At 47.2% G+C, this 12,547-nt stretch overlaps 1 protein-coding gene and 1 long non-coding RNA gene across 2 annotated transcripts in view; one reads left to right on the forward strand and one right to left on the reverse strand.

Annotated features, from left to right (window-relative positions):
• Positions 1-8,899, forward strand: part of STK10 (serine/threonine kinase 10) — a 131,883-nt gene extending 122,984 nt beyond the window's left edge. The window contains exon 19 of the mRNA XM_060094947.1: positions 6,442-8,899. Within this exon, the coding sequence (XP_059950930.1) occupies positions 6,442-6,582 (141 nt within the window). The 3' untranslated portion in view covers positions 6,583-8,899. The remainder of the gene's footprint in view (positions 1-6,441) is intronic.
• LOC132487185 (uncharacterized) overlaps positions 1-12,547 on the reverse strand; it is a 60,676-nt gene that overhangs the window by 6,159 nt on the left and 41,970 nt on the right. The window contains exon 2 of the long non-coding RNA XR_009531519.1: positions 7,496-7,599. This is a non-coding gene — a long non-coding RNA (uncharacterized LOC132487185). The remainder of the gene's footprint in view (positions 1-7,495; positions 7,600-12,547) is intronic.

Raw genomic sequence — 12,547 nt, forward strand, 5'->3', positions numbered from 1 at the left:
CCAGCAGTGCAAGAGTGTTCCCTTTTTTCCACACCCTCTCCAGCATTTATTGTTTCTAGATTTTTTGATGATGGCCATTCTGACTGGTGTGAGATGATATCTCATTGTAGTTTTGATTTGCATTTCTCTAATGAGTAAAGATGTTGAGCATCCTTTCATGTGTTTGTTGGCTGTCTGTATATCTTCTGTGGAAAAATGTCTATTTAGGTCTTCTGCCCATTTTTGGATTGGGTTGTTTGTTTTTTTGCTATTGAGCTGCATGAGCTGCTTATAAATTTTGGAGATTAATCCTTTGTCAGTTGCTTCATTTGCAAATATTTTCTCCCATTCTGAGGGTTGTCTTTTGGTCTTGTTTATGGTTTCCTTTGCTGTGCAAAAGCTTTTAAGTTTCATTAGGTCCCATGTGTTTATTTTTGTCTTTATTTCCATTTCTCTAGGAGGTGGGTCAAAAAGGATCTTGCTGTGATTTATGTCATAGAGTGTTCTGCCTATGTTTTCCTCTAGGAGTTTGATAGTGTCTGGCCTTACATTTAGGTCTTTAATCCATTTTGAGCTTATTTTTGTGTATGGTGTTAGGGAGTGATCTAATCTCATACTTTTACATGTCCCTGTCCAGTTTTCCCAGCACCACTTATTGAAGAGACTGTCCTTTCTCCACTGTACATTCCTGCCTCCTTTATCAAAGATAAGGTGACCATATGTCCGTGGGTTTATCTCTGGGCTTTCTATCCTGTTCCATTGATCTATCTTTCTGTTTTTGTGCCAGTACCATACTGTCTTGATTACTGTAGCTTTGTAGTATAGTCTGAAGTCAGGGAGCCTGATTCCTCCAGCTCCGTTTTTCGTTCTCAAGATTGCTTTGGCCATTCGGGGTCTTTTGTGTTTCCATACAAATTGTGAAATTTTTTGTTCTAGTTCTGTGAAAAATGCCATTGGTAGTTTGATAGGGATTGCATTGAATCTGTAGATTGCTTTGGGTAGTAGAGTCATTTTCACAATGTTGATTCTTCCAATCCAAGAACATGGTACATCTCTCCATCTATTTGTATCATCTTTAATTTCTTTCATCAGTGTCTTATAATTTTCTGCATACAGGTCTTTTGTCTCCTTAGGTAGGTTTATTCCTAGATATTTTATTCTTTTTGTTGCAATGGTAAATGGGAGTGTTTCCTTGATTTCACTTTCAGATTTTTCATCATTAGTATATAGGAATGCCAGAGATTTCTGTGCATTAATTTTGTATCCTGCAACTTTACCAAATTCATTGATTAGCTCTAGTAGTTTTCTGGTAGCATCTTTAGGATTCTCTATGTATAGTATCATGTCATCTGCAAACAGTGACAGCTTTACTTCTTCTTTTCCCATTTGGATTCCTTTTATTTCCTTTTCTTCTCTGATTGCTGTGGCTAAAACTTCCAAAACTATGTTGAATAAGAGTGGTGAGAGTGGGCAACCTTGTCTTGTTCCTGATCGTAGTGGAAATGGTTTCAGTTTTTCACCATTGAGGACGATGCTGGCTGTGGGTTTGTCATATATGGCCTTTATTATGTTGAGGAAAGTTCCCTCTATGCCTACTTTCTGCAGGGTTTTTATCATAAATGGGTGTTGAATTTTGTCAAAAGCTTTCTCTGCATCTATTGAGATGATCATATGGTTTTTCTCCTTCAGTTTGTTAATATGGTGTATCACATTGATTGATTTGCGTATATTGAAGAATCCTTGCATTCCTGGGATGAACCCCACTTGATCATGGTGTATGATCCTTTTAATGTGCTGTTGGATTCTGTTTCCTAGTATTTTGTTGAGGATTTTTGCATCTATGTTCATCAGTGATATTGGCCTGTAGTTTTCTTTCTTTGTGACATCCTTGTCTGGTTTTGGTATCAAGGTGATGGTGGCCTCGTAGAATGAGTTTGGGAGTGTTCCTCCCTCTGCTATATTTTGGAAGAGTTTGAGAAGGATAGGTGTTAGCTCTTCTCTAAATGCTTGATAGAATTCGCCTGTGAAGCCATCTGGTCCTGGGCTTTTGTTTGTTGGAAGATTTTTAATCACAGTTTCAATTTCAGTGCTTGTGATTGGTCTATTCATATTTTCTATTTCTTCCTGATTCAGTCTTGGCAGGTTGTGCATTTCTAAGAATTTGTCCATTTCTTCCAGGTTGTCCATTTTATTGGCATAGAGTTGCTTGTAGTAATCTCTCATGATCTTTTGTATTTCTGCAGTGTCAGTTGTTACTTCTCCTTTTTCATTTCTAATTCTATTGATTTGAGTCTTCTCCCTTTTTTTCTTGATGAGTCTGCCTAATGGTTTATCAATTTTGTTTATCTTCTCAGAGAACCAGCTTTTAGTTTTATTGATCTTTGCTATCATTTCCTTCATTTCTTTTTCATTTATTTCTGATCTGATCTTTATGATTTCTTTCCTTCTGCTAACTTTGGGGTTTTTTTGTTCTTCTCTCTCTAATTGCTTTAGGTGCAGGGTTAGGTTGTTTATTCGAGATATTTCCTGTTTCTTAAGGTGGGATTGTATTGCCATAAACTTCCCTCTTAGAACTGCTTTTGCTGCATCCCATAGGTTTTGGGTCGTCGTGTCTCCATTGTCATTTGTTTCTAGGTATTTTTTAATTTCCTCTTTGATTTCTTCAGTGATCACTTCGTTATTAAGTAGTGTATTGTTTAGCCTCCATGTGTTTGTATGTTTTACAGCTCTTTTCCTGTAATTGATATCTAGTCTCACAGCATTGTGGTCGGAAAAGATACTTGATACAATTTCAATTTTCTTAAATTTACCAAGGCTTGATTTGTGACCCAAGATATGATCTATCCTGGAGAATGTTCCATGAGCACTTGAGAAAAATGTGTATTCTGTTGTTTTTGGATGGAATGTCCTATAAATATCAATTAAGTCCATCTTGTTTAATGTATCATTTAAAGCTTGTGTTTCCTTATTTATTTTCATTTTGGATGACCTGTCCATTGGTGAAAGTGGGGTGTTAAAGTCCCCTACTATGATTGTGTTACTGTCGATTTCTCCTTTTATGGCTGTTAATATTTCCCTTATGTATTGAGGTGCTCCTATGTTTGGTGCATAAATATTTACAATTGTTATATCTTCTTCTTGGATTGATCCCTTGATCATTATGTAGTGTCCTTCTTTGTCTCTTCTAGTAGTCTTTATTTTAAAGTCTATTTTGTCTGATATGAGAATTGCTACTCCAGCTTTCTTTTGGTTTCCATTTGCATGGAATATCTTTTTCCATCCCCTTACTTTCAGTCTGTATGTGTCTCTAGGTCTGAAGTGGGTCTCTTGTAGACAGCATATATATGGGTCTTGTTTTTGTATCCATTCAGCCAGTCTGTGTCTTTTGGTGGGAGCATTTAGTCCATTTACATTTAAGGTAATTATTGATATGTATGTTCCTATTCCCATTTTCTTAATTGTTTTGGGTTCGTTATTGTAGTTCTTTTCCTTCTGTTGTGTTTCTTGCCTAGAGAAGTTCCTTTAGCATTTGTTGTAAAGCTGGTTTGGTGGTGCTGAACTCTCTCAGCTTTTGCTTGTCTGCAAAGGTTTTAATTTCTCCATCAAATCTGAATGAGATCCTTGCTGGGTACAGTAATCTTGGTTGCAGGTTTTTCTCCATCACTTTAAGTATGTCCTGCCACTCCCTTCTGGCTTGTAGAGTTTCTGCTGAGAGATCAGCTGTTATCCTGATGGGGATTCCCTTGTGTGTTATTTGTTGTTTTTGCCTTGCTGCTTTTAATATGATTTCTTTGTGTTTAATTTTTGACAGTTTGATTAACATGCGTCCTGGTGCATTTCTCCTTGGACTCATTCTGTATGGGACTCTCTGTGCCTCCTGGACTTGACTAACCACCTCCCTTCCCACATTAGGGAAGCCTTCAACCATAATCTCCTCAAATATTTTCTCAGTCCCCCTCTTCCTCTCTTCCTCTTCCGGAACCCCCACAATTCGAATGTTGGTGCGTTTAATGTTGTCCCAGAGGTCTCCGAGACTGTCCCCCGTTCCCCCCATTCTCCTTTCCCTATCCTGCTGTGCAGCAGTCATTTCCACCATTCCATCCTCCACCCCACCCATCCGTTCCTCCGCCTCAGCTATTCTGCCACTGATCCCATCTAGAGTATTTTTTATTTCATTTATTGTGTTTTTAATCGATGCTTGATTCGTCTTTAGTTCTTCTAGGTCCTTGTTAACTGTTTCTTGCATTTTGTCTATTCTATTTCCAAGATTTTGGATCATCTTTACCATCATTATTCTGAATTCTTTTTCAGATAGACTGCCTATTACCTCTTCATTTGTTAGGTCTGGTGGGTTTTTATCTTGCTCCTTCTCCTGCTGTGTGTTTCTCTGTCTTCTCATTTTGCTTATGTTACTGTGTTTGGGGTCTCCTTTTTGCAGGCTGCAGGTTCGTAGCTCCCGTTGTTTTTAGTGTCTGTCCCCAGTGGCTAAGGTTGGTTCAGTGGGCTGTGTAGGCTTCCTGGTGGAGGGGACTACTGCCTGTGTTCTGGTGGATGAGGCTGGATCCTGTCCCTCTGGTGGGCAGGTCCACGTCTGATGGTGTGTTCTGGGGTGTTTGCGGACCCTTCATGATTTGAGGCAGCCTCTCTGCTAATGGGTGGCGTTGTGTTCCTGTCTCGCCAGTTGTCTGGCATAGGGTGTCCAGCACTGTAGCCTGCCGGTCGTTGAGTGAAGCTGGGTGCCGGTGTTGAGATGGAGATCTCTGGAAGATTTTCGCCGTTTGATATTATGTGGAGCTGGGAGGTCTCCTGTGGACCAGCGTCCTGAAGTTCGCTCTCCCACCTCAGAGGCACAGCACTGACTCCTGGCTCCTCAACTTGGGATGATCTGTTGTCTATTCATGTATTCCACAGATGCAGGGTACATGAAGTTGATTGTGGAGCTTTAATCCGCTGCTTCTGAGGCTGCTGGGAGAGGTCTCCCTTTCTCTTCTTTGTTCTCACAGCTCCTGGGTCTCAGCTTTGGATTTGGCCCCGCCTCTGCGTGTAGGTCGCCGGAGGGCGTCTGTTCTTCGCTCAGACAGGACAGGGTTAAAGGAGCAGCCTCTTCGGGGACTCTGGCTCACTCAGGCCGGGCGGGAGGGAGGGGCACGGAGTGCGGGGCGAGCCTGCAGCGGCAGAGGTCGGCGTGACGTTGCACCAGCCCGAGGCGTGCCGTGCGTTCTCCCAGGGAAGCCGCCCCTGGATCCCGGGACCCCGGCAGTGGCAGGCTGCACAGGCTCCCGGAAGGGCGGTGTGGACAGTGACCTGCGCTCGCACACAGGCTTCTTGGCGGCGGCAGCAGCAGCCCCAGCGTCCCACGCCCCTCCCTGGGCTCCGCGCTTTCAGCCGCGACTCGCACCCGTCTCTGGAGCTCCTTTACGCGGCGCTCTTAATCCCCTCTCCTCGCGCACCAGGAAACCAAGAGGGAAGAAAAAGTCTCCTGCCTCTTCGGCAGCTCCAGGGTTTTCCCGGACTCCCTCCCGGCTAGCTGTGGCACATTAGCCCGCTTCAGGCTGAGTTCTCGCCGCCAGCCCCAGTCCTCTCCCTGCGCTCCGACCGAAGCCCGAGCCTCAGCTCCAGCGCCGCCCGCCCCGGCGGGGGAGCAGACAAGCCTCTCGGGCTGGCGAGTGCCGCTCGGCACCGCTCCTCTGTGCGGGAATCTCTCCGCTTTGCCCCACCCAGGCACGTGGGGAGTTTCCTGCCTTTTTGGAGGTCCGGAGTCCTCTGCCAGCGTTCAGCAGGTGCTCTGTAGGAGTTGTTCCACGTGTAGCTGTATTTCTCTGCAGGTATATTTTGAAAAGAAGTCCCCTGATTTTGCAGGACGGTGCCCTGGTTAGGAACACCATGTAACTCGGCCATCTCTGTTTCCACTGCTGTTAAAACTCTTGCTTCATTTTCTAGCTCAGGTTTTTCTCCATTCTTTTTTTTTTTTTTTTTTTCGGTACGCGGGCCTCTCACTGTTGTGGCCTCTCCCGTTGCGGAGCACAGGCTCCGGACGCGCAGGCTCAGCAGCCATGGCTCACGGGCCCAGCCGCTCCACGGCATGTGGGATCTTCCCGGAGTGGGGCACGAACCCGCGCCCCCTGCATCGGCAGGCGGACTCTCAACCACTGCGCCACCAGGGAAGCCCTTTCTCCATTCTTTTGGTTGTTGTCCTGCCAGCTGATTTGCATCTGCATTTCCCCAAAGCAGAGCCCTTGGTCCATAGGAAACTCCTGCGTGGCTGTGGCACGAGGAAGGAGGAGGTGGTACCTACCTTCTGGGTGATGGGCGCTGGGACAGGAGTGAGGGAAGACCAAGTTACCCGAGCACTGAGGCCTGGGAGGGGAATTTCCAGAGAAGGCCACTTCGGTGGGGGTCCTGTGGTTGGGGAAGACTTGTGTCCTAGGGTTCCAAACGAGCTCCGTCTGCCCTCTGTCCTAGGCTCTGGAAGAAGAGCTGAACCAGAAGAAGCGAGAGCAGGAGATGTTCTTCAAAATGAACGAGGAGGCAGAGTGCCTGAGCCCCACCACCCCCAACAAGGCCACCAGGTTCTTCCCCTACAGCTCTGCGGATGCTTCGTAACAGCCGCCCGGGGCTGTGGCTGGCAGGCCGGTGGGCCTCGGGGCCCTCCCATTCTCTGTAAACAAGTAACTCAGGAGCCCCTTCCCTCTTGCTTCCATGCCGGCTCGAATCCAGCAGCCCCTTGCCTTGTGCCACCCCAGCTGTGCCTGACAGACCCACCCGGCGTTTCTGACTTCTCGCTCGTCGTGGAGGGCGAGGTTTTATGACGTGCTGCCTGATCCTAACGTGCATTCCATTTGAGCCCCAGGTTCCTTTGAGCTGTCAGCGACTTGGGCTGTTGGGGGGCCAGGGACCAGGAAGAATAGGTGTTCTGTGGCCTCGAGGCCCCTCCTGTTTGCCAAAACACCAGCTTTGCTGTCAGTGGGCACAAAGTGCTACTGCTGAAGTCACCGTGGGCGTGTCCTGTTGTAACTGTCGGTGGCTTTTCAGCCATTCCCTGCAGTGTCGGACCAAGAACCACGGCTTCTAACAGCCATTTTGGTCCCCAGTGGAGCCTAGTCTGCAGCCAGCTGCTCAGGGGGTGCCCTCCTTCCTCCAGTTCCCCCCAATCTGCTTTCTTCTTGAGGCAGCATCTACAGCGGTGGGATGGGGGAGGCTGAACGCTTCACCCTGACCTCGAGTGCTCCGTGCCGTCTTGTACGCCCCCTTCCTGCACACACACGCCTACACACACACACACCCCTTGGCCCCCTGGGCCTCTTGTGCCAGGTGGATTGGAACACATTGGCTGCCTGGGCCTGTGCCACTGAACACGTGAGGGGAGCCATTGGTATGGGCGTGCTGGGGGTTGGCACCAGAGGCACAGGCTGAACCGCCAGCTTGCGATGCCTTTTGGGCCTGCGCGGGATCCCGTGTTCAGGGATAAATCCCTCGCCCCACAAGCCTTTCCCACCCCAGTCATTCTGTCTCGTACTTGCCCATCCTGTCTGCAGGTGATATGGGAAGGCTGCTGCCCTCTGCTCTGTGTCCCTCCCAGTTCAGAGTCCGGCCTTACGCCTCAGGCAGTCACTGGAACTTCTGTTCAGGGAGAAAAAGCATCAGGGAGAAATGCAGTGCTTCCTGCCCCCAGGAACCTGGCAAAAGCAAAGCTTCTGTATCTCAGATGGAATGCTGGGCCTTTGGATGACTCAGCTGGCCTCCCACAGATTCTGATCCCCACAGGCTGCAGAGCGTAGATAACCCAATAAAAGCAAAAGCTCAACTCAGCGTTCGGTTTATTTACAAAGAAAACTTTTTTTCACCTTTATGTCTAACTTGAAAAAAATATAAATAGATGGCTTCCTTAGGAAAATACCTGCTTTAAAAAAACAAAGCAGAAAACTGAAGGTGATTTTGAGGAATCAAATGGGTGTACTGAGTCTGGGTACTATTTTAGTGGTGATGGGGTGGTTGACACACCCTGGGAGCACTTCCTCTTTCTTCACCCCTATAGGTAAGGGTTCAGTGCTTTGTCTTTCTAAAGCAATTCCCTGGAGTTTTCTGGGCACTGGTTGTAAATGGATCTTGGGAAAGTAGGGTAACCATTCAATAGGAAAAGGGACTTGGGGTTCCAAAGACTTACATATGCAGTAAAGATGCACTGGGGGCCATGGGAAGGCACTGGTCCTCTTTGGTTAGTGAGCACTCAGCTTGCCTGCTTCAGTATTTGACCCAGAAGGGACAATTTTCGGTCTCACACAAATGAAACAAGTGAAACAATGATCCCCTTTGAGTCTCTTTGGTGCACAGGTGCTGGGAAAACGTGAACGAACAGTGTAACTACAGAACACAGACCCAGTTCCACCAGGCGAGGCCAGCATTGGCGAATGGTCAGGTGATGGCCAGTGCAGGGCTGACTTGTGCTTTATTTACCATACTGCCTTTTGTAGCCTGGGGTGTGAGAATGAGTATTAGGTGAAATGCCAGTTTCATGGTGTAGGTGAAAGTCTTTGATCATTTCCTTCTTTGGTTTGTCGTTCACATTGGAATCTCATTCAAGGAGCTGCTGCTTCCTGCTCAGTGCTGCCCTAGCCTTAACACCTCCCCTGTCCTTTCTGGATGGGGTCTGGTTGGGTCTCCCAGTCTCACAATTGAGCCAGCGTGCAATGCCCAACATTGAGAAGGCCCATGCAGTATTCTTTGTGTTCTGTGCTAATGTTTTCTCTGGAACGGACAGACGGAACTGTTTCTCATTTACAGTCAATTTTTAGCAGAGTAAATAGAACTAACTTATATTTTCCTCTTTATGAAGAATAGAAGTTATTTTTATGTAGTTTCCAAACTTTATATAAAAAACGTTTGTAAAATGTGCTCTGCAAAGTTAACTGCGAGAATGTAAATATGCTTCTAATAAAATAACAAGGTGAGAAACTCTCTGCATTTGGGTTTGTTCTGTTGGATTCGGGTGGGAAAAGCAGGGCAGACTTAAACAAGAAAGGGTTTCCTATCTTCTGACTACACTGGTGCCCCCCAGGTTGTACAGCAGGTCAGACGTTGGGGTTTCTGTTCTGAAAGAAGTGACGCTTGGCTGCATGTGTGTTTTCTCTACAGACATTTATATCATTCTCATTTAACAGAACATTTGACCCCAGGAGTTTTTACATGTTAACTTATTGAATCCTTTCAACAACCCACGAGGAAGACATTGTCATTCTCGTTTTATAGACGAGGAAACATGCTGGGTAAGGGGGAGAGTCAGGCGAAAGCTCAGAGCACTGGTAAGTGCTGATAAAGTGCCTATGGCTTCAAAGTTTGAACTTCACTGTCTCCTCCACAGCTCCTCTCCTGCCAACTGCACCCATTACATTCAGCAAGTCACACACACTTAGCCACCAGCATCTCTGCCATGTTCAAAAGTGTCAGCCATGGGCTTCCTTGGTGGCGCAGTGGTTAAGAATCCGTCTGCCAGTGCAGGGGACACGGGTTCGAGCCCTGGTCCGGGAAGATCCCACATGCCACGGAGCAACTAAGCCCGTGCGCCACAACTTCTGAGCCTGTGCTCTAGAGCCCGCGAGCCACAACTACTGAGCCCGTGTGCCACAACTACTGAAGCCCGCATACCTAGGGCCTGTGCTCCGCAACAAGAGAAGCCACCGCAATGAGAATCCCACACACCGCAACGAAGAGTAGCCCCTGCTCACCGCAACTGGAGAAAGCCCGCGCACAGCAACAAAGACCCAATGCAGCCCCCCAGAAAAGTGTCAGCCATGCCTCTAAAACCTCATTCAGGGGTTCTTAACCTGGAGTCCATGGACCCCCCTCAAACACACACAAGGGATCCATGGGTAGAATTCAGGGTATCTTTGTACCTGGATGGGAAATATTTGGTGTTTAGTTTCACTAACCTCTAACTGAAATTCAGCATTTCCTTTCCTTCTGGGTACAGGCAACAAACTCTAATATTATTAGCAGTACTTGTGACTGTGTCAGCAGTAGAAATCACAGAGACTGCATCTCACATTACAGCTATTACAGACATCTTCAGTTATCATTTTCGTTCATCATTTTGAAATTATAGCAGTTATTGGACCTATTACTAGATATTGTTATTTAATGAGATACAAATATATAATACATATAACATATCACACATAGTATATATATATATTCTAATATTTTGACACCTCTATTTCATTATGACTGGTTTCACTTGTAATCTATGTGCTTTATACTGAGCATCTGAAAATACTATTCTGAGAAGGGGTTTATATTGTTTGTGGAATGCCTTAAGAACCCATCCTCCGTCTGTAGCCCTGAGTTGTCACTGGCCTAGAAACTTTCCTGTCACTGTCCAAGAAACCTTCTCACCAGCAGGTGGCAGTCCACTGTCACAGTGTCCCAAAGGTCTGTGAACTCCATGTGTCTGGGGGGATGCAGGTGGATAAGCAGCTGGCATGCCTCCCATTAAGGAGTAGAAATTGACTGAGGTTCCTAGGGAAAAAGGTTCATTCGACTGGTGGAAAAGACAACGCATTAGGGGATGCGTGGCACTTTCCCCAAGTTCCCATGAGATTTCCCATGAGATCCTTCCACATTAATTGACACCTCTTAAACGCCAAGTGTTAGAGACGCTGAAATGAATAAGACATTGACACTGGCTTCAAAATGCTTGTCCTCCTGGGGAAACAGACCTGGTGAAGCAGAGTGTTAGTTCAGGCTGATGTAGCCTGGGAGAATCAGGGAAGGCTTCCCAGTGGAGGTGATGCCGAGCCTAGGAGGACAAACTTGTATGTGCCGAAACGCATGCATTCAGAGACTGGACTATAGTTGAGAGTGAATGGTTTATGGGCCATGACGCTGAGCAAAGGACAGGCTCAGGCTGACCTTTACTGCCCCGAGAGCAGTGCGAAGGCTGGGAAAGGGTTTACTCAGAGGAAGGACAGCTGAAATCATGAGTGTAGCAATCCAAGAGATGGGCCGAGAAGAACAGAGACAACATCAAATGGGAATATTGACTCACAAAGGTTGGAGACTTTAGGAAGGAAAGGGCAGACTGCAGACTTCATGAGGGCAGGGAGTAAGACCTTAGCTGACCCCTGAACACCCAGGATCCAGCACGCTGCAACACCAAGATACGCCGTCTGGGCTTCTCATGCCATGTAGGGAGCAGTAGGGATCTGGGGGCTGTAGATTGGATGTATATTAACTCACTGTGCTACCATGCGTGTTCACCAGGTCTGATTAACAAGTATGTCTTTAGTTAAAAATGAAACAGAGAACTTTCAATTCCAGGGATGGCAGGCTACGTCATCCTGATCAGTCCTGACACTGAGGACGATTAGAAAATCTGGACAAAAATACTGAACGTGAGACAGGCTGGGACCCGGGACCCTTTGCTGCAGTGCTTGCACCTGGGCAAATGTCTCTTCGAGCAACAGAACACAAAGAAACTACAAGGGACTAAAAACAACTGCGTGCATGCGCAGATGGGGCAAGTTATGCGCAACGGGATACAAAGAGGCCAAAAGAACCCAACTCTCATTTCTGAAGAGCAAAAGCAGGGTGTCAGGAGCAAAAGCAGGGTACTATGCATGCCCCCTCCACACAGCACCACCAAAGGGCTGGGCACACTACCTAAGCCACCCCTCCAGGCTGGTCCTTGGACACACCCCTACTCTCACCCCATATAAGGAACCAGCTCATGCCCACACCCCCTTCCCTGGGAGCAAGCAAGGGAAAGCCTTGCCTGAATTTCTTGTCTAGCCTCTTATCAATATCTATTGATTAAGGAGGCCAAGAACCCTAGTTGGTAACAGATTTATGGCACCCAATGTGGGGCAGTTGTCCCCTTCCCGGGAGGGGATCTGGGCACCTCTGGGACCACCGAATGCAGCTTCCCCATGGGTGACAAGTGGCCGCCTGAACGTCTTGTTTCAGCATCACCGCGTTTGGTAAGTCTGCCTACCTGGCCCCCGGGGGCCTCAGTACCCTTATTCAGGCAACGCTTTCCCCCTCTCCCTTGTCCCTTTCCCTCTCCTGATAGCTCTCCACCTCTCCTCTCTCTTTCCTCTCCTACTTCTGGCCTGTCCTTCCGAGTGGACGTCAGGCAGCTACAGCATCACTCCTCTCAGCTTAGGAGACCATATGCTCCCTCTGGCCGGCAATGGCTCACCGTGACAGGTGACAAGCAGAGGTGGGAGAGGCTCGCCTCACACCGTGCAGATCCTGGTCCAGCGGGCTCTCTCTGAAGGGAGATTTATGAGAGTGATAGAGGCTCAAACCTCGTACTGTGTAGTGGCTGGAAGTCCTATTGTCCTGGTATCCTCACCTTTATGTTCCTGCCGTCTCTTTCTCTTTTTCAGTCTTTTCTGTCCCTCCTCCCTTTATCTCTCCCTTGATCCTTATACCTGCACTCCGGTCCCCTTTATCCTGAAAACTTCTTGTTCGTGTCTTTACGTTTTTGTCATTGGTATCTTTGTTTTATGTAGTTTTGTCTGTCCAATGGCTCCTGCAAGTCTCCGCCGACATTGTGGGCACAGTGGAACAC

Source organism: Mesoplodon densirostris, chromosome 3 (genome assembly GCF_025265405.1).
Source record: "Mesoplodon densirostris isolate mMesDen1 chromosome 3, mMesDen1 primary haplotype, whole genome shotgun sequence".
In the NCBI taxonomy this organism is placed as follows: Eukaryota; Metazoa; Chordata; class Mammalia; order Artiodactyla; family Ziphiidae; genus Mesoplodon; species Mesoplodon densirostris.